The sequence below is a fragment of the Taudactylus pleione genome, unplaced genomic scaffold (assembly GCF_031769625.1).
Source record: "Taudactylus pleione unplaced genomic scaffold, aTauple2 ptg000073l, whole genome shotgun sequence".
Taxonomy (NCBI): domain Eukaryota; kingdom Metazoa; phylum Chordata; class Amphibia; order Anura; family Myobatrachidae; genus Taudactylus; species Taudactylus pleione.
Window position 1 is genome coordinate 1317928 of NW_028284475.1, and position 25273 is coordinate 1343200.

The window sequence follows — 25273 nt, forward strand, 5'->3', positions numbered from 1 at the left end:
AGTCTAAAAAATTTCAAACTGGAGCCGTGTGTTGGACGGAGCAGGGTCGCTGCCTGGTCTGGGTGTGGATGCTGTGAAGGAAAGTGGTAGTTATGAAGTTTAGACTGGGGATATTACAGAAACAGTTGTCATATTTAATTATTACAAAACTTTTATTTGAAAACAAATGTAAAAAAAAAAATGTAATAAAGAAACTTCAATTCCAGAATATACAAATAATACCTAAATAATAGCGACCAGCAAATTGTACATAGAAAGTCCGCTACCAGCGAAGGACCCGGCTTAGATACAACCCTAGCTCGCTGTGTCCAGTACTACCTGCAGATGAAAGCCTATTTTGGTGGAAACAGTCGGGTGACGTCAGACGGATGAGACGCCTGTTGTACGCTGAGATCAGGGCAATTTGCACCCTCTGGAACAATCTACACCCTGGAGGGCGCATTTAGCTGCCAGCAGCACTGATCACAGCCTGGGCAGCGTCTTGTGGGTACCCAGTGTGTCATAGGGATGTACCAGTGATACAGGAACAGATCCCTGTGTCCTGGGGGGTGGGCAGTACAACGACGCACAATAGGCTTCAAATGGGCGGACGACACCCGAGTAAACAAGCCCCAAAAATAAGCAGTCAGCTCACGGGCTCAGTGTCAGTCACAAGTCATTAACCAGTTATTACACTACAGAAAAATAAAAATACAGGTTACACAAGCACCAGATAAGGTCAGAATAACATGGCACAAAGGTAGCAAACCATGGGAAACTAACGCTTATTACATGTAGCAATCCGGCTGTCAGCCCCGATACCACGTAGGGTATCCGACCACGGAGCAGTTCATATCGGTCATGTACACTAACAAACAAAATAGTTCTATATTTTAGTATATAATTTGTCACAATTGGGGCTTTTGCCAGGTTAGTAAATAAGTCTTAGAACATAAAAGCAGCATGGTGTTATAGACCACATGGAATTCCCTTTGTGTAGTTGCAGGAAACTGTGCAGAAAGCACCACGGAATGATTGTGTATTTGCAATGGGAGGGGGGGGGGGGGGGTGTCCTGGGGGGGCGGGCGGTAGGGATTGGCAAGAACATTGGCACCTATCTATGGTATGATGGGGGGGGGGGGGGAGGTAAGAAGGCATCTAAAGTGGTCTCTCGTCTGGAAGGTAAGAGGCTGGCAGCACAGAAGACTGTAGCCCATCCCTTAGGTCCCGGTATCCGGCCACTGAACCAGTGATTGTGGAGGTTTAACAGCAAACCCCGGCCCAGCGGCGAAGCCATCGCTTAGATCCGTTAGCAGTCCGTGTGTAGGGAGATGTCCGTGAGATGTCTCTCCGCCACCGTAGCTCATCCACAGGTCCTAGTTTATAGGTTCATAGTGGGAGAAGACCCTCTTCTTCAGAAAGGAGACCACAAGGGTTCCCACTAACAGCAGTACCAATGGCGTGCCCAGAGCCACGGCCATTATACAGATCACCAGGATGGAGAAGGAGTCACGGGGTGGGGTGCCGTAACCGATCAACGCCGACCTGAAAACCAGGAGACCTCCAATTAACTTATTACATGACACCGGCATCATTAGGGCATATTAAAAAGTACAAAAACAAATAGCCTATGACTAAAATTAGCAAAAAGGGCAAAACTACTGCAAAATGTAACACACAATACAGAATTATTACCGGAATACACAGACCATCATCTGCAGCAAGTTGGTCATTTTGGAAAATGTTTTGAAAATTCCTTTCCCTGTTATGCTGACGAGGCAGCTGCTGGCGTCTGGTTTGGCCAGATCTGTAACCAGACCTAGTCAGTAAGTAATATCCTGCTGCAATGTCTATTACTCGTTTTCCTGTAATCATCTACCCTAAAAGGTGGGGTTCTAGTAAAGCTTTTATAGAGAAGAAACAATAGTAACTGTACTAAATGTTAATCTCAACCAGCCGACTGAACTAGCACCATCATAGTAACCAATTCCTAGAACAAGAGCAATTTTTGTAGTCATCCCTTAAAATATGCATTAGACAAATGCAAAACGGACATTAAAAAGAATTAGAGTTCCTCTTGAGCAGGGGAAGACCACTAGCCTCTGTGGAACTACACATCCCAGCATGCCCTGCCACAGTTTTGCTGTCAGAGGATATGAAAATGGTAGCAGTGCCTGCTGGGATGTGTAGTACCACAGCAGCTGGATTACTTTTAATTTCCAGGAACGCCAGGACTTAATATAACAGACCGTTAACTGCAGCTTAATCTACAGTAGGATTTTTATATGTTATACAGACTAAAACTACAGACTTTAGGGCTCCTCATCAGCAGTAAGAGATAGAATAGTACATTAATGAGGCATTGTGAATACCCACCAGCCTAAGAACTTGTGCTTATCGTAGAAGTCCCCGTCCGCAATCCCGAAGGAGATATTGTAGGCCTCTACGTTATACCTCGTGGACAGATCCTCTCCATAGAAGGCGTGCACGATACTCTGCAGGCGCAGAGTGCCGTTTACCGTGCGCGGCGTGTAAATCTGACACGGGAGCGCGTCAGACCTGGTGGCACTGGCCGATCCATACGCCACAGACTTCCACTGGAAAAAGCCCTTGGCGTGGCTGCTGTTTAATGAATCTGGCACCAACTCCATCAGCTGTCGGGAAACACAGAGCGGGATTAGAGGAATGGAGTGCTGGAACTTGTAGTTCCACAAAGGCTGTAGGGCTGCAGGCTATCAAAACCTGGGTTATAGCAACAGAGAGCTACACAAGAGCGGCTCCCCTGCTAGTTAACAGTCTATACAGTCTATCTGCAACAGCGCCAAGCAGTAACTAAAGTCTGTATCTAAAGGTAGGTAAACATGTTAGAACGATATCGGATTGATTTGTCGATTCTGGGTATATCGGAACGACAAATCGGGCATTTTGTTAAGTGTGTATGCCCAATTTGCGCACTCCCGCAATCGCATGCGGTATCTTCTGGTTTTCTGTGCTGCACGGTCAATCAGAAGATATTGTGTACGATGTCATACTGCCAAATGCAGCATGGCATCTTACAAGTTTGTACGCACTTGCCAATGCAGGGTCCGGTGGCTGGGTGAATCGCCCGGCTACACATTGAAGTGTAGCCGGCTTAAGCGTCTGATAACTGGAGGGTTACATGTGCCAGACAACCTTACCTCAAATATGGTCGGCGTGTACTCGTCATCGATCGAGCGGACAGACTGCATTTTCTTGCGTCCCGCCTTCCGTTCCAGCGTAACCATCTCTAGAGCGAATCGGGAATTATTGCCGCGAGGGCGCACCCCTGAGATGCTGAACTCCAGCTTGGTACAGTTGGCGGTGTGAAGCAGCCGGGGCGAGGAAACGTCTCGTCCGGAACCTCCGAACGCAGAGACCTGCGAAAGACAATTATAGTGTTCAGTTCCATGGCGGAATAACAAATCCCGGGGTTCTGGCGGTTGGGTCGGGGAAGAGCGTTATTCAGAACGCATACATCCGGTTAGCGGCACAGAAAGAAGGAAACGTGTACCAAACCGATATATTAGAAGCCCTCACAATTACCAGTAAAATTAAGTAATATTTTCCCTTTAAATATAATCACCAGCACCCCAACATTTTGTATTACACCCCACAAGCGCCTTTTCTTCTCACCTTGAAAGTGATGCTGCCATTTTGAAAGTTCCCAAAGGGGTCAGACCCATTGACCCCGGTCAGGCGGGCGGTCAGCGAGGAAGAATTCAGCGTGCTGTTGACGTTCTCCCACACAAAGTCAGACAGGTCGTAAGGGGGGTAGAAATACTTTCCAGCCGTCCCAGAGAAGTCAGCCGTGTTATTAACATCGTTATATTCAAATATCTGGGAAAGGGGACGGAGAAGATTAAATGGTGGCAGCGTGAAGGCGATCCGTAACATTACACAACGCTCTGCGTTACTGTAAGAAGTCATCTCCAAGACCTCCGCATACCCTGGAGAAGAGCAGGGCGGTGGAATAGCGCACGCTGCCAGGAGGGTGGATGGCGATGGCTCCGTAGGGCTCTGGAGACAGGAGCTTGGTCCAGTTAACCAGCAGTTGGCTCTGCTCGGTCTCTGTGTATACGAGTAGTACTGTGGGGGTCCCAACAGTGCTCCAGATGTAGTGGATGGTGTTACCTTTCCCCACAGCCCGAATGTGAAGCAGGTTCACCGAGGAGTTGGAGGATCCAGGGTTGAACTGTAGGTAAACCTAAAAGAGAATAAATGGTATTATCACCAGGATGACGGGGAGAGGGGCACAGTATAAATGGGATTATCACCAGGATGACAGGGAGAGGAGCACAGTATAAATGGGATTATCACCAGGATGACAGGGAGAGGAGCACAGTATAAATGGGATTATCACCAGGATGACGGAGAGGAGCACAGTATAAATGGGATTATCACCAGGATGACGGGGAGAGGGGCACTGTATAATTAGGAGTATCACCAGGATGACAGGGAGAGGGGTACTGTATAATTAGGAGTATCACCAGGATGACAGGGAGAGGAGCACTGTATAATTAGGATTATCACCAGGATGACAGGGAGAGGGGTACTGTATAATTAGGAGTATCACCAGGATGACAGGGAGAGGGGTACTGTATAAATGGGATAATTACCGGATGACAGGGAGTGGAGCACAGTATAATTAGGATTATCACCAGGATGATGGGGAGAGGAGCACAGTATAATTAGGATTATCACCAGGATGACGGGGAGAGGAGCACTGTATAATTAGGATTATCACCAGGATGACAGGGAGAGGGGCACAGTATAAATAGCATAATCACCGGATGACAGGGAGAGGGGCACAGTATAATTAGGATTATCACAGGGAGAGGGGCACAGTATAATTAGGATTATCACAGGGAGAGGGGCACAGTATAATTAGGATTATCACCAGGATGATGGGGAGAGGAGCACAGTATAATTAGGATTATCACCAGGATGACGGGGAGAGGAGCACAGTATAATTAGGATTATCACCAGGATGACGGGGAGAGGAGCACAGTATAATTAGGATTATCACCAGGATGACAGGGAGAGGGGCACTGTATAAATGGGATTATCACCAGGATGATGGGGAGAGGGGCACAGTATAATTAGGATTATCACAGGGAGAGGGGCACAGTATAATTAGGATTATCACCAGGATGATGGGGAGAAGAGCACAGTATAATTAGGATTATCACCAGGATGACGGGGAGAGGAGCACAGTATAATTAGGAGTATCACCAGGATGACGGGGAGAGGAGCACAGTATAAATGGCATAATCACCGGACGACAGGGAGAGGGGTACTGTATAATTAGGATTATCACAGGGAGAGGGGCACAGTATAATTAGGATTATCACAGGGAGAGGGGCACAGTATAATTAGGATTATCACAGGGAGAGGGGCACAGTATAATTAGGATTATCACAGGGAGAGGGGCACAGTATAATTAGGATTATCACCAGGATGATGGGGAGAGGAGCACAGTATAATTAGGATTATCACCAGGATGACGGGGAGAGGAGCACAGTATAAATGGCATAATCACCGGATGACAGGGAGAGGGGTACTGTATAATTAGGATTATCACAGGGAGAGGGGCACAGTATAATTAGGATTATCACAGGGAGAGGGGCACAGTATAATTAGGATTATCACAGGGAGAGGGGCACAGTATAATTAGGATTATCACAGGGAGAGGGGCACAGTATAAATAGGATTATCACCAGGATGATGGAGAGAGGAGCACAGTATAATTAGGATTATCACCAGGATGACAGGGAGAGGGGCACTGTATAAATGGGATTATCACCAGGATGATGGGGAGAGGGGCACAGTATAATTAGGATTATCACAGGGAGAGGGGCACAGTATAATTAGGATTATCACCAGCATGATGGGGAGAGGAGCACAGTATAATTAGGATTATCACCAGGATGACGGGGAGAGGAGCACAGTATAATTAGGATTATCACCAGGATGACGGGGAGAGGAGCACAGTATAATTAGGATTATCACCAGGATGACAGGGAGTGGAGCACAGTATAATTAGGATTATCACCAGGATGACGGGGAGAGGGGCACAGTATAAATGGCATAATCACCGGATGACAGGGAGAGGGGCACAGTATAATTAGGATTATCACAGGGAGAGGGGCACAGTATAATTAGAATTATCACAGGGAGAGGGGCACAGTATAATTAGAATTATCACAGGGAGAGGGGCACAGTATAATTAGGATTATCACAGGGAGAGGGGCACAGTATAATTAGGATTATCACAGGGAGAGGGGCACAGTATAATTAGGATTATCACAGGGAGAGGGGCACAGTATAATTAGGATTATCACAGGGAGAGGGGCACAGTATAATTAGGATTATCACAGGGAGAGGGGCACAGTATAATTAGGATTATCACCAGGATGACAGGGAGAGGGGCACAGTATAATTAGGAGTATCACAGGGAGAGGGGTACTGTATAAATTGGATTATCATCAGGATAGGGGCACAGTAGGGCATTGCTATCAGGGGGGTCAGACAGATCAGAGAGAGCACAAACACTAACAGTGATTACATGGGAGTCCTAACAGAAGGACAATAAACAGTGCTCTCTTGTGTCTTACTTACAGTCCCTATTTGTACTGACAATGTCCAGGTCACAGTGCATATGTACCCATCACAGGTAACCCTGAGCCAGGACAGCTAGATACAGCGGTCACTGACATGGGGACATAACAGGAAGGCTATGGAAGGGGTGCGTTACGGCCTCTGCATGTGTCACTGTTCTATCCTGTGATATTAGTGTCAGACAATGGTCTCAGGGTGCAGCAGGTTCCACTTTCAGCTCATGTTCCCCTTTTCCAGAGTATATATAGGGGAACGGTCACTGGGGAAGGGAACCAGATGGCCGGGGATGAGTCAGCGTGGCTGGGTGACTCCAACGTCTCCTTCCATGCAGGTAAAGCCTGGGCCAGAAGCTGCACATCCCATAAGGAGACCTTACACTATCTATATAGCAGAGTAGGACTGGTGTGTGTGTGTATATATATATATATATATATATATAAAAGAGAGAGAGAGAGACAGAGACATTGTAGGGGACAGCCCTGTGACATAACATCTACTACAACCCATTACCACATAATTACCATATACCCTGCCTCCTGTTCCTATACACCCTTTCCCCTGTAAGTATATACCACCCATTACTGTATATATCAGGGGTATTCAAGGTGCGGTGCTCAGCTGTTGTGGAACTACACATCCCAGCATGCCCTGCCACAGATTTAACAAGCCCTAATAGCAAAACTGTGGCAGGGCATGCTGGGATGTGTAGTTCTACAACAGCTGATGGGTGGATGTTGAATATCACTGCTATATTCCCTTCCCCGTGTACATATATACCCCAATTACTATATACCTCTCACTATGTACCTATTTACCCCCATTATCCTCATGTACCTATATACACCCCATCAATATCTGCCTTTCCCCCATGTACCTATATACACCCCATTACTATATACCCTTTCCTCTATACACCCCATTACTGTATACCCTTCCCCTTGCACCTATATTCCCCCAGGTACCATATACCCTTCCCCTGAACCTATATACCCCCCATAACTGTATACCATTCTCCCTGCACCTATATCCCCCATAACTGTATACCCTTCTCCCTGCACCTATATACCTCCATAACTGTATACCCTTCTCCCTGCACCTATATCCCCCATAACTGTATACCCTTCTCCCTGCACCTATATCCCCCATAACTGTATATCCTTCTCCCTGCACCTATATCCCCCATAACTGTATACCATTCTCCCTGCACCTATATACCCCCATAACTGTATACCATTCTCCCTGCACCTATATACCCCCATAACTGTATACCTTTCTCCCTGTACCTATATATCCCCATAACTGTATACCCTTCTCCCTGCACCTATATCCCCCATAACTGTATACCCTTCTCCCTGCACCTATATCCCCCATAACTGTATACCCTTCTCCCTGTACTTATATACCCCATAACTGTATACCCTTCTCCCTGCACCTATATACCCCCATAACTGTATATCCTTCTCCCTGCACCTATATATCCCCCATAACTGTATACCCTTCTCCCTGCACCTATATCCCCCATAACTGTATACCCTTCTCCCTGCACCTATATCCCCCATAACTGTATACCATTCTCCCTGCACCTATATCCCCCATAACTGTATACCCTTCTCCCTGCACCTATATACCCCCATAACTGTATACCCTTCTCCCTGTATGTACCTATATACCCCATAACTGTATACCCTTCTCCCTGCACCTTTATATCCCCCATAACTGTATACCCTTCTCCCTGCACCTTTATATCCCCCATAACTGTATACCATTCTCCCTGCACCTTTATATCCCCCATAACTGTATACCCTTCTCCCTGCACCTATATCCCCCATAACTGTATACCCTTCTCCCTGCACCTATATATCCCCCATAACTGTATACCCTTCTCCCTGCACCTATATATCCCCCATAACTGTATACCCTTCTCCCTGTACCTATATCCCCCATAACTGTATACCCTTCTCCCTGCACCTATATCCCCCATAACTGTATACCCTTCTCCCTGCACCTATATCCCCCATAACTGTATACCCTTCTCCCTGCACCTATATCCCCCATAACTGTATACCCTTCTCCCTGTACCTATATATCCCCCATAACTGTATACCCTTCTCCCTGCACCTATATATCCCCCATAACTGTATACCCTTCTCCCTGTACCTATATATCCCCCATAACTGTATACCCTTCTCCCTGTACCTATATATCCCCCATAACTGTATACCTTTCTCCCTGTACCTTTATATCCCCCATAACTGTATACCTTTCTCCCTGCACCTTTATATCCCCCATAACTGTATACCATTCTCCCTGCACCTATATATCCCCCATAACTGTATACCCTTCTCCCTGTACCTATATCCCCCATAACTGTATACCCTTCTCCCTGCACCTATATCCCCCATAACTGTATACCCTTCTCCCTGTACTTATATACCCCATAACTGTATACCCTTCTCCCTGTACCTATATATCCCCCATAACTGTATACCATTCTCCCTGCACCTATATCCCCCATAACTGTATACCCTTCTCCCTGTATGTACCTATATACCCCATAACTGTATACCCTTCTCCCTGCACCTATATATCCCCCATAACTGTATACCCTTCTCCCTGCACCTATATATCCCCCATAACTGTATACCCTTCTCCCTGCACCTATATCCCCCATAACTGTATACCCTTCTCCCTGCACCTATATCCCCCATAACTGTATACCCTTCTCCCTGCACCTATATCCCCCATAACTGTATACCATTCTCCCTGCACCTATATCCCCCATAACTGTATACCCTTCTCCCTGCACCTATATACCCCCATAACTGTATACCCTTCTCCCTGTATGTACCTATATACCCCATAACTGTATACCCTTCTCCCTGCACCTTTATATCCCCCATAACTGTATACCCTTCTCCCTGCACCTTTATATCCCCCATAACTGTATACCATTCTCCCTGCACCTTTATATCCCCCATAACTGTATACCCTTCTCCCTGCACCTATATCCCCCATAACTGTATACCCTTCTCCCTGCACCTATATATCCCCCATAACTGTATACCCTTCTCCCTGCACCTATATATCCCCCATAACTGTATACCCTTCTCCCTGTACCTATATCCCCCATAACTGTATACCCTTCTCCCTGCACCTATATCCCCCATAACTGTATACCCTTCTCCCTGCACCTATATCCCCCATAACTGTATACCCTTCTCCCTGCACCTATATCCCCCATAACTGTATACCCTTCTCCCTGTACCTATATATCCCCCATAACTGTATACCCTTCTCCCTGCACCTATATATCCCCCATAACTGTATACCCTTCTCCCTGTACCTATATATCCCCCATAACTGTATACCCTTCTCCCTGTACCTATATATCCCCCATAACTGTATACCTTTCTCCCTGTACCTTTATATCCCCCATAACTGTATACCCTTCTCCCTGCACCTATATCCCCCATAACTGTATACCATTCTCCCTGCACCTATATATCCCCCATAACTGTATACCCTTCTCCCTGTACCTATATCCCCCATAACTGTATACCCTTCTCCCTGCACCTATATCCCCCATAACTGTATACCCTTCTCCCTGTACTTATATACCCCATAACTGTATACCCTTCTCCCTGTACCTATATATCCCCCATAACTGTATACCATTCTCCCTGCACCTATATCCCCCATAACTGTATACCCTTCTCCCTGCACCTATATCCCCCATAACTGTATACCCTTCTCCCTGCACCTATATATCCCCCATAACTGTATACCCTTCTCCCTGCACCTATATATCCCCCATAACTGTATACCCTTCTCCCTGCACCTATATATCCCCCATAACTGTATACCCTTCTCCCTGCACCTATATATCCCCCATAACTGTATACCCTTCTCCCTGCACCTATATCCCCCATAACTGTATACCCTTCTCCCTGTATGTACCTATATATCCCCCATAACTGTATACCCTTCTCCCTGCACCTATATCCCCCATAACTGTATACCCTTCTCCCTGCACCTATATATCCCCCATAACTGTATACCCTTCTCCCTGCACCTTTATATCCCCCATAACTGTATACCCTTCTCCCTGCACCTATATCCCCCATAACTGTATACCCTTCTCCCTGTATGTACCTATATATCCCCCATAACTGTATACCCTTCTCCCTGCACCTATATCCCCCATAACTGTATACCATTCTCCCTGTATGTACCTATATATCCCCCATAACTGTATACCCTTCTCCCTGCACCTATATATCCCCCATAACTGTATACCATTCTCCCTGTATGTACCTATATATCCCCCATAACTGTATACCCTTCTCCCTGCACCTATATATCCCCCATAACTGTATACCATTCTCCCTGTATGTACCTATATATCCCCCATAACTGTATACCCTTCTCCCTGCACCTATATACCCCATAACTGTATACCCTTCTCCCTGTATGTACCTATATACCCCCATAACTGTATACCCTTCTCCCTGCACCTATATATCCCGTTGTTCAGTGCAAAACATCTTTCCGGGAGCAGCCCACAGTAACTGTGGAATCACAGGTCCCAGCATGCCCGGAAGGTCCTTACACAAGGAACCCGAGCCCTCACCTTACGGGTCTCCTCCTCCTCCTCCTCGGAGGCAGCACTGACCCCAGCGCACACAGCCCCGACCAGCAGCAGCCAGAGCCCCGGACACCGCATCTCTCTCTCCTCCCAGCCGGGCAGCAGTAGCGGCTCCAGCCCAGCAGCGCTTCCGGCTGTGCAGCACGTGATCCGCAGTCAGCTGACCGCGGCCAGGGGGCGGAGCATATTCCAATCACGTGTGCAGCAGGCTGCTGTAACCACTCCCACTCCAGACAGTCCCCGGCATTTGCCAGCAGTAGAAGGAGCACTGATCCCTCCCGTCCAGTGACTGATCCGGGGGAGGGGAGCTCTCTCCTCCGCATCACGCACTGACCTCCCCCTCCCCTCATTCAGCCGGTGCTGTATGAGATGAGAGAGCACTGCGGTACCCGGCCAGTTATCCCAGTGTGCAGCCAGCTACAGCATAGGGAACAAGGCTAGAAGGGCACAGAGTGCGCTGAGCTTCTCCTGGGGGTGGGTCGGGTCGCAGCTGCTGGCAAAGTTGGGCATGTAGTAGTAGCACATGGTCTGCCTCACATCCTCCCTCCCAGTCACTTTCCTTCTTCTACTCTAATACTTGTGGCATGAAGTGTCAGCTCTTGTGGTTAGGCGACATGGACAGCCATGGCTGGTGCAGTTAGGCAGGGTACACACCTAAACAACCGGCAATCGTTCAGGGCGATTTGCCTTCAGCCTGGAAATCGCATGATTGCCGGTACATGAAAGACGGAACAATCACTGCTCCATCCTTCATTAGGCTCACATGCGATATCGTATGATTGACTGTGCAGCACAGCCAATCGCACGATATTGCATGCGACCGCAGGTACACGCAAATTGGGCATACACACTGCACGATATGCCCGATTTGTCGTTCCAATTTGGCTAAATCGGGCTGATATCGTCCAGGTGTGTATGCACCTAAGGTGCGTACACACTACACGATATGCTCCCTGAGCGATATCGACTAGTGTGTCCACGGCAGGCTGTGCTCAATGTCGTTCATGACATTGAGCACAGCCACTTAACGATATCGTTCAGCACCGGGCTCTCTTCCCCTATTCCCCAACATGCAGCAACCTGACGACTTCGTCAGGTTGGCCTGCATGTTAACCCGATGAACGATGATGACGAATGACCCGCGGGAACGCGCGTTATCGTTCATCGTTTTGGGGTTAAAAATGGACGATAAAGTGGACGACTGAACGATATCGTTCAGTCGTGCACTTTGAATCGCCCAGTGTGTACCCACCATTACTTAGCAGTGATCATTACAAACACACGTCCCGAGCCTTCAGCACATGATAGGGAGGGAAGACTGTGCTCCATTGCTATAATGCACAGGTTCTCACACTTGGTCCCCAAGAGCAGTGCATGTTTTCCAGGTCTCTTTACAGAATCACTAGTGCAATAATTAGCTCCACCTGTGGATCTTTTAAAGTGTGTCAGTGAGTAAGGACTACACCTGTGCTCCTGCTGGGTGACCTGGAAAACATGCACTGCATGGGGTACTGAGGACAGTTTGAGAACCACTGCTATACTGTAATGAGTATAATGTCTGCTTGTGCTCAACATGGATAAGTGACCCCAAACCAGCTAATCAGGAGCCTCGCCCCATAGGAACATATTTTATTCATTCAGTTATTCTTACAACCATCCTGATCAGTTTGCTCAGCCGCCTCACAGGTGCTGCCATTGTGCTCCATTTGCCACCTGAAGTGGGCAGCAGCGGAAGGGTATATACCAAGCGGTTTCCCATCGGATAACTGAACTCCGCTCATCAATCCCAGTGTCAGAGCTGCCAGGAACAGTGTGTGTATATTGGTTATGCTGACTAGGAGTGCCCGTGCTTCGTATCACCACAGGGTCCTTATGAGAAGCATCACCGCCTTCTAAAACGGTACCAGCAGCGATCAGACAACTGCACCAAGGGCAGCGCAGCCCTATAATTCTGATACCCCTGGATTAGAGGCCTGTGCTCATTGTATTGTCATTTCTGGGCGACATTAATCTGACCAGCCACAGACCGTCACCTTCTGCCTTTAGCTGCTGATATACATAGAGCACCTCCTGCAGGACTAGATGAGGTACTGCACCACAACATTCTCCACTTACAGAAGGGTCATTTTATATAAAGCGCAGGAGTGTCCTTAATTGTAATACTTTACAACAATGTGAAAAGCCAGAAATAACATCTCAGACACACAGGATGCCAAATTACTATTTTATTTTTGGGAGTACTAAGTGCAACAGCATATAACGCACGTTCCCCTCCCACGACTCTCTTGCCCCCATCCTCTCAGACAGAAATAAATAAAGAAAGAATGTGTTCAGCCAGGCCACAGTATACAGGGAACACGCTGCAAGGCCTAACATCTTCTGCGACGTCTCCTGAAGTGCTGGATAATTTCCCAGAGGGATCTGCAAGCCACGTGGTGTTTGATCCTCCAGTCACGATTCACTCCTGGGGGGCTTCAGGTGCTGCGGGTCTCCCCTGATCATCCCCCTTCCTCTTGTGGCCCGACACAATGTCATCAATACGGAGCAGCAAGATGGCAGTCTGTACGTGGGAGAGAAAAAAAAAAAAAAAAAAAAAGGGTTATAACACATGGATCAGACATATAGCTGCATCTAATTTACCACAGTGACAGAGATTGAGGGCAAAATCATGAGCCCAACAGCTCCCTCCCAACAGCCTAATTCCCCTCCCCAGCAGCTTATTATTACCTCTACAGCCGTCTTATACGTTTGCAGTTTCACAGCTAGAGGCTCCCAGATTCCCAGATCCTTCATATCAACCAGCACTCCAGCCTCCCCATCCACGCCCCAGGTCTGACATCCGTCCTGAGTGTGTTTTGCCTGCGATAAGAATAAGCCGGTTTAGAGAACATTCTGCTCACCGCGTATAGCAGCACCCATCTGCAAAAAGCACTGCGTGACCTACCCTCAGGGAGGTTAACACCCGGATTGTGCTGGCTCCGCAGTTCTGGATCAGGGTCCTTGGAATGGCCTCTAGAGCCTGGGCCACCGCACGGTACGGCCACTGCTCCACGCCGGTCATGACCTTCGACTTCTCAGTGAGGACGTGAGCTACAGCCATCTCAGCTGCCCCTCCACCTGGCACCAAATATGGGTCAACCATTACATTGCGGCAGACTTGCATGGCGTCTTGTAGGTTGCGCTCCACCTCCTGCAGGGAACAATATCGGTTACATGAGTGGAGAACGAAACAAATGCAGGAGAACTAGTTGTCAATTCTTATTAAACCATTGACGGAAGACTGTTATACATAAAGTGACTGCTTCCAAATTTATCCCCTGCGTTACGAGCGAAAACCATTATATTTTATTAAACACAGGGGCACATCGATGATCAGCAGTTAATAGAATACATAATATAATATCCAATGCAGGAAGCACTCACAGCTAGGATTTCTTTGCTGGCCCCGCGCAGAACAATGGTGCAGGCTTTGGGGTCCTTGCACTCGGTAATAAAGGTAAAATACTCATCACCGATCTTCTTGATGTCGAATAGTCCGGCACCAGTTCCCACATCCTCCTCCCGAAGCTCGTCTGTGCGACTGGCGATACGAGCGCCACAGGCCCTGGGAGAGAAGACGTAGAAAATTGGTACTCGTTCTCACACCAACAGATCAGGGTCTCTCAGGGTCCTCCCTTGGACGTCACCTGGCTATTCTGTTGTTGTCGGTCTTGCGGACTCTGCGGATGGCGGTGATGTTGGCTTTAACCAGGTAATGCTGAGCGAGATCTGAAAGAGAAGACTTTACAATTGGGATCTCTCGCACCTGTCTGACTAGTTAGTGACAGAACTCTGCTCCAGTCCCTCCGCACACATCAGATTATAGGCCATGGCGCCAGGTACTGCAGTTAGCGGTATACAGGTTACAGATGGGATGTTCAATTAAAATAACGGATCCAAGGCTCACCGGAGATTCCCTTCTCTGTGATAACCAGATCCGGCTTCAGTCTGATGATGTCCTCACAGATCTGCTGGATATATTCCTCTTCCATCTGGAGGATACGAGTAAAGTCCTCCTCGCGGGTTATCTCAATCTCTGTCTGCGGAAACATGGAAGAGGAGGATAAGACCATGCCAACTCCAGCACGGTTGGCGTAGGGGCTAATTTTGCCACAGCCATGGAGTCAGGAGTTAAATTCCTGACCAACACACCATCAGTGTAGAGCAGCGCATCCCCTCTCCAGTTCTCAGGGATGCCAAACAGTGCATGTTTTCCTTGCTGGAGTACAAGAGTACTCATTACAAATGTGACATTTTAAGTATTTAACTTGGAATTCTGTGAGGAGACCTGGAAAACATGCACTGCTAGGACTCAGAGGACTAAAGTTGGGAAACACTGGTGTAAAGATTGTATGTTCTCCCTGTGCTTACATGACCTTACCACGGGGTGCTCTGGTTTCCTACCACAACCTAAAAAACAAACTAGTGGGCTAATTGGCTTCTGTGTGTGTCCATGTAGGTGGGAATAGAGTAAGCGCCACAGGGACAGGGAGTGATGTCAATGACTAAGGGGTAATTTACTAAAGTGAAAGTTTGTAGAAGTGAGTTTTAGAAGAGATGTTGCCCATAGCAACCAGATTCTACTTAACACTTAACTAGCACCTTCTAGAAGATAATAGCTAGAAATCTGATTGGTTGATATGGGCAACATCACTTCTAAAAACTCTCACTTTAGTAACTTTACCCCTCAATGTCATCATTTATTACTCTGCCTACAGCCATAGCCAAACTTAGATTGGGTCCTGATCTGAGCGCAGGCCCCCACCAAACACAGAAACCTCCGACTCAGCAGGACTTCCTAGCAGTATTACTCAGCATGGCAAGCGGCTGCTGAGGAACCATGATATGGTCCCTTGTACAGATCCTTATTTCAGGTTCCATAGAGTCCAACGCGGGGGTGACACGCTATGTTCTCACCATCAGACATGGTGTCTATATAAGGAGGTGCAGGAACAGGAATACCTGGCTCTCTCCTTTCTTGTACTCCAGGGAGCAGTCCAGCAGGACGATACGTGGGTTCTTGATGTTACGCCTCATCTTGGGGTGTGTGACGTCTTTGTTCACCATAACACCGCGCAGCACGCAAGAGTCTTCAATTATACCGCCGGGGATCTGGTGACAGCAGATGGAGAGTCAGCCATTGGGAAACAATGCAGCTAGTGACGGACAGTGCTCGGCCCATCTACATTATACATCGCATTATATTATAACTCATCCTCCTGGACAGTCTCACCTTTTCCACCTTAGCGTACTTCTTGATGTCAAACTCCTTCCTGCCGTTTTCTTCAAACGCTACTGTCTTCACGGCATCCAGGGCGATGTTACAGGCCAGGTCTGCCCAGCGTTTGATGGCTTTGGTGTTGACGGCGCTGTTGATGATCTTCAGCATCGCCTCTCGATCGTTCGTGTCAACAGGAGTGCTGCATACATAGCAATACATGGGAGTGTCAACTAGTTGAGCAAGCCAAGGAGAGAAAGCAGCACCGTGCTGCATACATAGCAATACGTGGGAGCATCACCTAGCAGAGCATGCCAAGGAGAGAAAGCAGCACCGTGCTGCATACATAGCAATACGTGGGAGCATCACCTAGCAGAGCATGCCAAGGAGAGAAAGCAGCACCGTGCTGCATACATAGCAATACGTGGGAGCATCACCTAGCAGAGCATGCCAAGGAGAGAAAGCAGCACCGTGCTGCATACATAGCAATACGTGGGAGCATCACCTAGCAGAGCATGCCAAGGAGAGAAAGCAGCACCGTGCTGCATACATAGCAATACGTGGGAGCATCACCTAGCAGAGCATGCCAAGGAGAGAAAGCAGCACCGTGCTGCATACATAGCAATACGTGGGAGCATCACCTAGTGGAGCATGCTAAGGAGAGAAAGCAGCACTGTGCTGCATACATAGCAATACATGGGAGCATCACCTAGCAGAGCATGCCAATTAGAGAAAGCAGCACTGTGCTGCAGTGGACGAGTGCTCAGGTATTACATATAAGCTACATCAGCCATCACACAAACTGCTACCAACAAGACAAAGATGAAGGCAGCAAATACGGAGACCAGGTGCCGGGATAAACGAAACTAGATGGCTAATAGGTTAATATTTAGGAACCATGCCAGCCTAGAACCTTTGTCCAGCACTGCTAAACCCTCCGCCCCATTGTTACAGGATTGGAGGTACATGTTCCTGGAGCCAAAGGACTCAACACTGTGCTAGTGGCTGCTAGGGGCAGTTTGCTTAGTTACAAGTCCAACAATCACCAGTATGACGACTCTCAGGCAATGTGTGGGGTTTCCTGGATTGGTGCAGGGACAGGGCCACCTATTTGCTGTATGAGGGGAACTAACCGTTAAGTGGTTATTCAATTATGCTCATCAGCAAAGCAGAGCATGTATTATACTAGTCTAGGGATGTGCTGAACCCATAATCGGTCAGCTATGTAAAAAAACAATTATTTGGGTATAAAAGTCCCAAATAATAAAACAATAATCTCTTTTAACAGTCTTTATGGAGCCGCTGTGCAACAGTATAAGAATAACACCGAGTATTTTCCCACAATGGAGATTGCAACAAGTTTTACTGAAGACGTCCATAGCAGCGGCTCCTCTCACTGTGGGGATGTTGTTACTAGTTTAGCATGGCGGAGGGAGGGGTACATGGTTATAAAAATTAATTAAAAAAAAAAAGCCTAAAAAGTAACTGCTCCAAACCCACTAGAGATACGAAAATCTGGCTGGTGGGTTACTAATCGCTGCGCACACAACAATCCATCCATGGGACGGAGCCCTATGTGTATGTCACTAGCTTATATGGAGAACATCCCTGACCACAGAACGTGTCAGCGGTTTGTAGCATTTGAACATCACCTGATCTCCTTCAGGCTGCTGACCATGTCGTCTAGGGCCTTGCGATAGGCGCTAATCACGACGGTCGGATGCATCTGCTGCTCCAGGAAATGCTCAGCGACGGCCAACATCTCTCCGGCTGCGGAGACAGACAGCAGTGAGAACGCAGGTCACAGACGCCATTTGACGGCCAGAAGATTCCAGACCGGTCCTTACCCAGAATGATGACCGACGTGGTCCCGTCTCCCACCTCCTCGTCTTGTGTGCGACTGATTTCAATCATGGATTTAGCGGCCGGGTGCTGAACCTGGATCTGGAATACACACAGGGAGGAGAGAGTTATGCCCAGATATTCCCATTATATCCTGCACCATCTTAGTAAGGTCACTATTTATTAGGGCAGAGGAGCATAGGACAGGTGACTACATTCAGATTTGCCAAACTAAAGCTACCACGCTGGTGCATCCATAAGGCGGGCTGCCGCACCATCAACCGGCATTATTTCTTACCTCGAAATTAGGGCCTCATTTTCTAACCTGAGGATTCGCTGAAGACCACGACCTTGGCTTCGCCACAACTCCGCCTGTGCCCTCGTACAAGCCTGGCCTAATAGCACTCAGGTAGTAAGCTGTGTACACACTAAACACCACATGTACCCAGCGATGAGACCGGAGACCTCCCCTCCCCCCCAAATGGCGCACCCTCCTCTTTCAGCAATGTATTCTGCGCTCCCCTCTGATCCTTGCATACAGGCGCGGCACGTTACCCCATTGCCCGACATCACGCACAGGCACACTCACCTCTCTGAGAATGGCATTTCCATCGTTGGTCATCACAATACCCCCCATGGGGTCCAGCAGCATCTGGAATAGGAAGATATGAAACATTACAGCTCTGCGCTGCATCTCGCAGAACGTCACATCCATCAAACACAACGCAAACTCTGTAACCCCCACTATAACCAGTAACGCCACGCAGCACGTCCTGTGTCTGACTAATCACCTTCATCATGGCGCGAGGCCCCAGGCATGTCCGGATGATGTCTGCGATGGTCTAGAGAGATACACAACAGTTAGATGTCAGTCTGTCTGGCCGGCCGACACTGCAGGACAGACAGGCGATAAGGCAGGTACCTTAGCAGCATTGATGTTACCGGTCTGCACCTTCCTGCCCGACTCCCGCTTTGTGTTCTGACCTGAAACAGGAACAGCAGCTGCTCAGATATCGGGGAGAAAAGGACTAAAACAGGGACTAAAGCAGCATTGCATACACCGAGACACTAAAATAGGGATTACAGTAGTGCTACATAGACACTAACACTAAATTAGGGATTACAGCAACGCTAGACACTAAAAATAGAGACTGCAGCAGCGCTACATACACCCAGCCACTAAAATAGGGACTGCAGCAGCGCTACATACACCCAGCCACTAAAATAGGGACTGCAGCAGCGCTACATACACCCAGCCACTAAAATAGGGACTGCAGCAGCGCTACATACACCCAGCCACTAAAATAGGGACTACAGCGGCGCTACATACACCCAGCCACTAAAATAGGAACTGCAGCAGCGCTACATACACCCAGCCACTAAAATAGGGACTGCAGCAGCACTACATACACCCAGCCACTAAAATAGGGACTACAGCAGCACTACATACACCCAGCCACTAAAATAGGGACTACAGCAGCGCTACATACACCCAGCCACTAAAATAGGGACTACAGCAGCGCTACATACACCCAGCCACTAAAATAGGAACTGCAGCAGCGCTACATACACCCAGCCACTAAAATAGGGATTGCAGCAGCGCTACATACACCTAAACACTAATAGGAACCTACAGCAGCGCTACATACACCCAGCCACCAAAACAGGGCTGTAAGGGGTCGCGTTGGAGTGTCTTCAGCAGCGCTACAGGACATGTCACATACGGGACCCCCAGATATACTCACTCAGCACGAGTACCGGGCGGCCCATCATCCTGGCGGCTTAGAGAGGAGGGCTGGGAGGACACCGACGGAGACAAGCAACGGGAAGAAGCTTCTAGATCTACGGAATGAAAGAACAGACCCTCCTCCTGAGAACAACCTAACCCCACAGCAGCATCCACACCTGAACCAATGAAAGCCGCCACTGCCGCGTCTTAACCAATGCTGTGCCGGGAGGCGTGGCCAGTGGGGGCAAAGCGGCGCAAGCTTGGTTGGCTGCTCAACTGCCGCTGATAGCCGCATGGTCACTGGTACATCAGTGCGCATGCGTCATCGCTCAGAGCCGCGGTGCATGCAGGGAGTTGTAGTCTCAGCCTCTTTCTGCCGTATGCAGAGCAATATTTCCCTCCCACTCCGTACACTGAGCATGCGCCGCGCTGTGCATGCTGGTAGTGTAGGTGCGGTTACCGCGCAGACTAGGCAACGCCGCCTGGACTGTGTCGGTTACCCGTGACGCAGCTTCATGTTACACAGAGCAGTGATGAGGGGGGATGAGGGGAATGAGGGGATTGAGTCCCCCCAAAACTCTGTTATAATGATTCCACAGTGTAAACTATGAGGCTGATACATGAGATTTGTGATGGGTCTATGTACAATAAATTAATTTAATTTTAAATACGACAAGAAAACATGAGGCCGTGTGTATATGTACTAACAAGTAATGTCATGTTTGCATCTCTGGCCCATCCACCAGGTATCTCACTATGGTGTGGTGTTATCTGTAATTAGGGCTACATGTGACAAGAAAACAAAAAAATGCTTTGCTATAGGAAAATGAAGCTATCTAATACTGATATATGGTGGGGTCTGTAAAGCATCTGTATGTACTCAGTGCTCTGTACAGCAAACACATTTACTAATATATCAGACATAAAAAAAAATACAGGCCCAGATGTTTAAAAAGGAAGGTGATGTGGTGAGAAAATAAATAACATTTCCAATATATTAAAAGGCATTGAAACTTGTCACCTTGACCATACTCTGTTTATCCTACTCGTGGGGGCAACCAACTAAGTTACATTTTAATTATATGGAGTGCCGCACGTTGTGTGTGTATATATATATATTTACATATCGTCAATCCAAGCAACTGGCATGTTGAAAAAACAAATCATAGGTATTCTATATCAACTTATAAAGTAAAATAAAGTGCAAATATTTTCAAAAAATATATATGTGCTATATTAATCAATAAATATGTAGTGAAATAAAGTACATACAATGATTAGTTTTAGCTTCCAGAAATAGCTTTAAAACAAATTATTCACATGTATAAAAAGGAAGGGCCAAACATATATCAACGAAATCAAAATATCCGCACAGATTAATTATAGCAGCAGCTAGTTACTCTACAATGGTGCAAACCGTGCTGAAGAGTGCTATGTGCTGTGCAAAATATATAAACAATCCTTTTGTTGTTTCATACGGCGATCAGATAATAAATGTACTTAATAAATACCATAATAAGCTTTCACAGAACTATAGGTCAGTGGTAAAAATACGCAGAGGAAAATAAATGACATATTTAAAAGTAATAAGAATTATTAAAAAAAAAAAAAAAAATGCTTATCTGATAAAACAGTTCAAAGTTCATAAGTCAGCTTCCCAATATATACATACATACAGCAACGTTTCAGTGCCTCTGCAATACCGGTACTATAATCAGGCTAAATTGAAAAAACAGCTTACCATGAATAATAACCCCTATGCTCCATGTGAACGCCAAGACCTGAGGCGAAACAGCTCACACGGGCCGGCAGCGCACACCGAGTGACAACAGTTCAGTGACCTATTGCCATAGTAACCAAACGCTTAAACACAGAGATTCGCTATGTAAACACTGCGCTGTATCTCTGGTCAAGCTAGTTAAGCTATACATAGTAAGCACAATAAACAGGAGGTTACAATAACAAGCCAAGCTAGACTATATAGGCAGTATATCAATATGGATCGCTACTTAGTGATAGTAACAGATTCCGCATAATAAGACATACTATTTGTATTAGAAATGGCAAAAGATAAAAAGGGTAATAAAAACGAGGCAACAAGTATAGGGGAAGTACAAAATGACACATTGGCAAATACTCATAATGGCTTTGGGAGTATTTCTGCACTAGTGGGTAGTGGTAGTGGTTTATAATCTGTTGACCAAAATTTCTTAATTCTAGGGTTGTATTATCCCTTGTTTAGATATGGGGGTGCTGCCAAAGGACTATAAATGGACCTATATACATAAAAAAGGAAATAAAAGATTGTCTTGTTTTGTTGGCGCACTATAGTAAGTCGATAAAATGTAACTTATTATTTTAAAATTACATGCCTCTACAGTGAAATATTAAAACCAGTTTATTATATATATATATCAGAATTGTGAAGAAAATGAAATATAAAGAAACATATTCTAAAACTAATCTTGCTGTCCAGTTATTTCTTTCTTTATTTTTTTTCTCACGGTTGTGTATTTCCTCCCTTTGTGCCGTATTCAATTAGCCGTGAAAAGGCGAAATCGGCGAAAAACTTTCTCCTATTGCCGCCTTTCGTCTGTTTGCGTCTTATCTCCAAATTAAATTCCAGGACGTTTTCAACTAAGCGCAAACTCAATGCACTGAAACAGGAGGAAAAGTTTACCGAAAGGACAAATCAGCCCAAAAAATAAATTACCTCAGAACACCCCAAAAAAAGACATGTAATTTTTGGGTTGAAATTGAAAAAAGTGGGGAGACAAGGAGAAAATGTAGTGATAGAGATTTCTTGGGGGACTGTATGGATGGGGCCAGGTTTTTTAGGATTGCAGATGTATGCAGCAGGTGGATGTTTCAAAAGTACACTTTAGATACACAAAATATGCTATCACCCATTATCAAGTACCTCAAATTTGAGAGGACTATTTTTCAGAAAAAAAATACAGTTTTCTATTATTTTTCACCACTTTAAAAAATATGCTTCTAGAAAGCTTTTAACACAAATTAAGGACACAAAGTACTTTTAATAGGGCTAATAGTACACATCTGTAATGATTTTCAGTACTATCTGCCTGTTATGCATTCGCCTATTTGCGTTTTCACTTGTTTCGCAATTGGGGGCGAATCGCGGAGCCTGCATGCTGCAAATTAACAGGCAAATGCGGCGGAAAGTACAATAGCGAAAAGTTTCCGACTTTTCGAGTCTGATGTGCACAATTATAGAGAGCTATTTATCACATTTGTCTGCCTTGATGGGGATACCCATTTTATGAGGGTTCACCATGAGAAATCTCTAAATGATATCAAGAATGTAAATCAAGATATCGGAATATAATCACACAAGAAAGATATATCAAAGTTGTTTCTGTCATGTTTAGACCACCAAAGTGTGGATAAGAGGGAATTTAAATCAAATTGGCAATAAGAGATGACAGATTTTACACCAATTCCTATATGTGGCAGAATGTGCTGATAAAGAGAAATGTTTCAATACTTAATCCCTGATGTAAAAACACATATTTATATCTCATGTTCTTGCTATATAGGATCATGGATTGTAAATCTGCTATATCAGCCACGTAACTAAATGAGTGTAGGGTTGTAATACTGCAGAAAACAGTATCGATTGTTCCAAGACCCCCTGATGGTATTGGATTATTGCTCTGAAATTCACTTATAAAATGGGATGCACGTTTTTTTTATATCCACCTTTAGCAAGTTTATTACAAATGTTACAGTCAAACTGTGTATTTTCAACATTCATATGATAGGAGCATATTTACGTTCACCTGTGGCCAGAATATTTTAATTTCTACCTTATTTTGTGACATTCCAATAAACTTAGTCCACATAATTATCTGTGTTATGGCCACATGATAATAAATAGGGGCTGATGTCTGTCATGTGACAGTTACAGGCGCCAGGTGACTCCCAGTTGCTGTCTGTTGGTTCAGGTGACCTCCATGTTGTGCTTTGCAATGAAGAGCTGTTGAAACATGTCCGTCTCTGGCTCAGTTACTAAGCTAAGGGGTCATATATAACAGGGACCTTAGTGAGACAACCAGTGTTTTATGTCTATGTGTATTGTGTCCCCCTTTCTTTTTCATCCCATGCTTGCAACCTCCCTACGCTCTGATAATTATACTCTACACACTTCTCGATACTCATGTCTTACTGACGGTTATTACTCTAACTCTGGTTAATGTTATGTGATCCTGGCCCGTGTACTGTAATCAGGTGACTGGTGACATACAATGTATTTCTCTTTGCTGTATTTGTGCCTTTTTTGTTTTAATGCTGTTGAAAAACCAATAAAAACGACTCAATTAAGGAACAAATATTTAATTTGTATTTCTCATGCAGAAAGGAGACCTCACTTTGTTCTGCTCAATCATGTCCAAGTGTCTGCGCTGTTACGTCAACACCTAAAATGTAAAATATGTAGAGTGAAGGGTAATAAGCAGACATCTTTTTCCATATTATCATTAATCTGTCCTCTAGCACAGTATGTATTATTAGGGCCCCGCAGGAAACATTACTGTAGAACTAGGCTCACCATATCATCCCTTTACACCGGGACACTCATGGATTACACAGGTTCTGTGGCTCATTAAACCAGGTGAAATCTAGTGTAATACATGAGTGTTCTGGTATAAATCCTATGTAGAACAGTGAGCATTCTATGTCCACCTCCTGCACCTGAGGTCGTACAAAGCGATGCTTTCCCTGCCGAATCTCGTTGCCAGTCGGGAATGGCCAGGATACTCTGCGATGGAATATATGTATATTTATAACACATGTGGGGGTTGGTGGTTTAGGAGGAGTGGGGTAAGAGGAGGAGCCATGGCTACAATGGTGTAGGCAGCAGACTTGCTTGGGCTCTGCTATATACCTCCTGCAAAGCTCCTGGTGTCCTGAGATTGATGCTGCTGGGCTGACTTGCTCCAAAGCTCCCAGACGCATGGTCCTGCTGCCCCTCTATTTGCTGCTACTCATGGCCCATAGCACCCTAAAGGGTTCTTATGCAATCTCGATGAGCCCTTATAAATTTATATACAGCAGTGCTAGGCCTTGGAGGGGTTACTGTGCCTGCAGCATTTCCTTTCTCTACAGCACATAAACCAATACTTCTGGATTTGTGAGTACAGTGTACTTACATTTATAAAGA

At 46.3% G+C, this 25273-nt stretch overlaps 2 protein-coding genes across 2 annotated transcripts; both read right to left on the reverse strand.

Moving 5' to 3' along the window:
• Positions 1-133: 133 nt before the first annotated feature.
• Positions 134-11480, reverse strand: GLMP (glycosylated lysosomal membrane protein). The gene is made up of 6 exons (XM_088467543.1): positions 11249-11480; positions 3947-4204; positions 3634-3837; positions 3159-3377; positions 2356-2633; positions 134-1524 (listed from the first exon to the last, which is right to left on the reverse strand). The coding sequence occupies exons 1-6, from the start codon at positions 11339-11341 to the stop codon at positions 1356-1358; spliced, it is 1221 nt and encodes a 406-aa protein (XP_088323669.1). The 5' UTR covers positions 11342-11480; the 3' UTR covers positions 134-1355.
• Positions 11481-13473: 1993 nt separating this feature from the next.
• CCT3 (chaperonin containing TCP1 subunit 3) lies at positions 13474-20278 on the reverse strand. The gene is made up of 14 exons (XM_088467546.1): positions 20108-20278; positions 19285-19346; positions 19154-19204; positions 18952-19014; positions 18368-18464; positions 18173-18290; positions 16536-16722; positions 16265-16414; positions 15210-15342; positions 14950-15031; positions 14687-14867; positions 14208-14453; positions 13991-14122; positions 13474-13823 (listed from the first exon to the last, which is right to left on the reverse strand). Exons 1-14 carry the CDS (start codon positions 20133-20135, stop codon positions 13722-13724), a joined length of 1632 nt encoding a protein of 543 aa, XP_088323672.1. The 5' UTR covers positions 20136-20278; the 3' UTR covers positions 13474-13721.
• Between the last annotated feature and the right edge of the window lie 4995 nt (positions 20279-25273).

Coding starts and splice junctions, on each gene's coding strand:
- GLMP (XM_088467543.1), bottom strand. CDS start 11,341: ATGCGGTGTCCGGGGCTCTGGCTGCTGCTGGTCGGGGCTGTGTGCGCT. Junction 4,205..11,248: donor AGGAGGAGGAGACCCGTAAG/GTGAGGGCTCGG, acceptor ATTCTCTTTTAG/GTTTACCTACAGTTCAACCC. Junction 2,634..3,158: donor ACACGCCGACCATATTTGAG/GTAAGGTTGTCT, acceptor GTTTCCCGACAG/CTGATGGAGTTGGTGCCAGA.
- CCT3 (XM_088467546.1), bottom strand. CDS start 20,135: ATGATGGGCCGCCCGGTACTCGTGCTGA. Junction 19,205..19,284: donor GTAACATCAATGCTGCTAAG/GTACCTGCCTTA, acceptor GTATCTCTCTAG/ACCATCGCAGACATCATCCG. Junction 18,291..18,367: donor CACGTCGGTCATCATTCTGG/GTAAGGACCGGT, acceptor CTGTCTCCGCAG/CCGGAGAGATGTTGGCCGTC.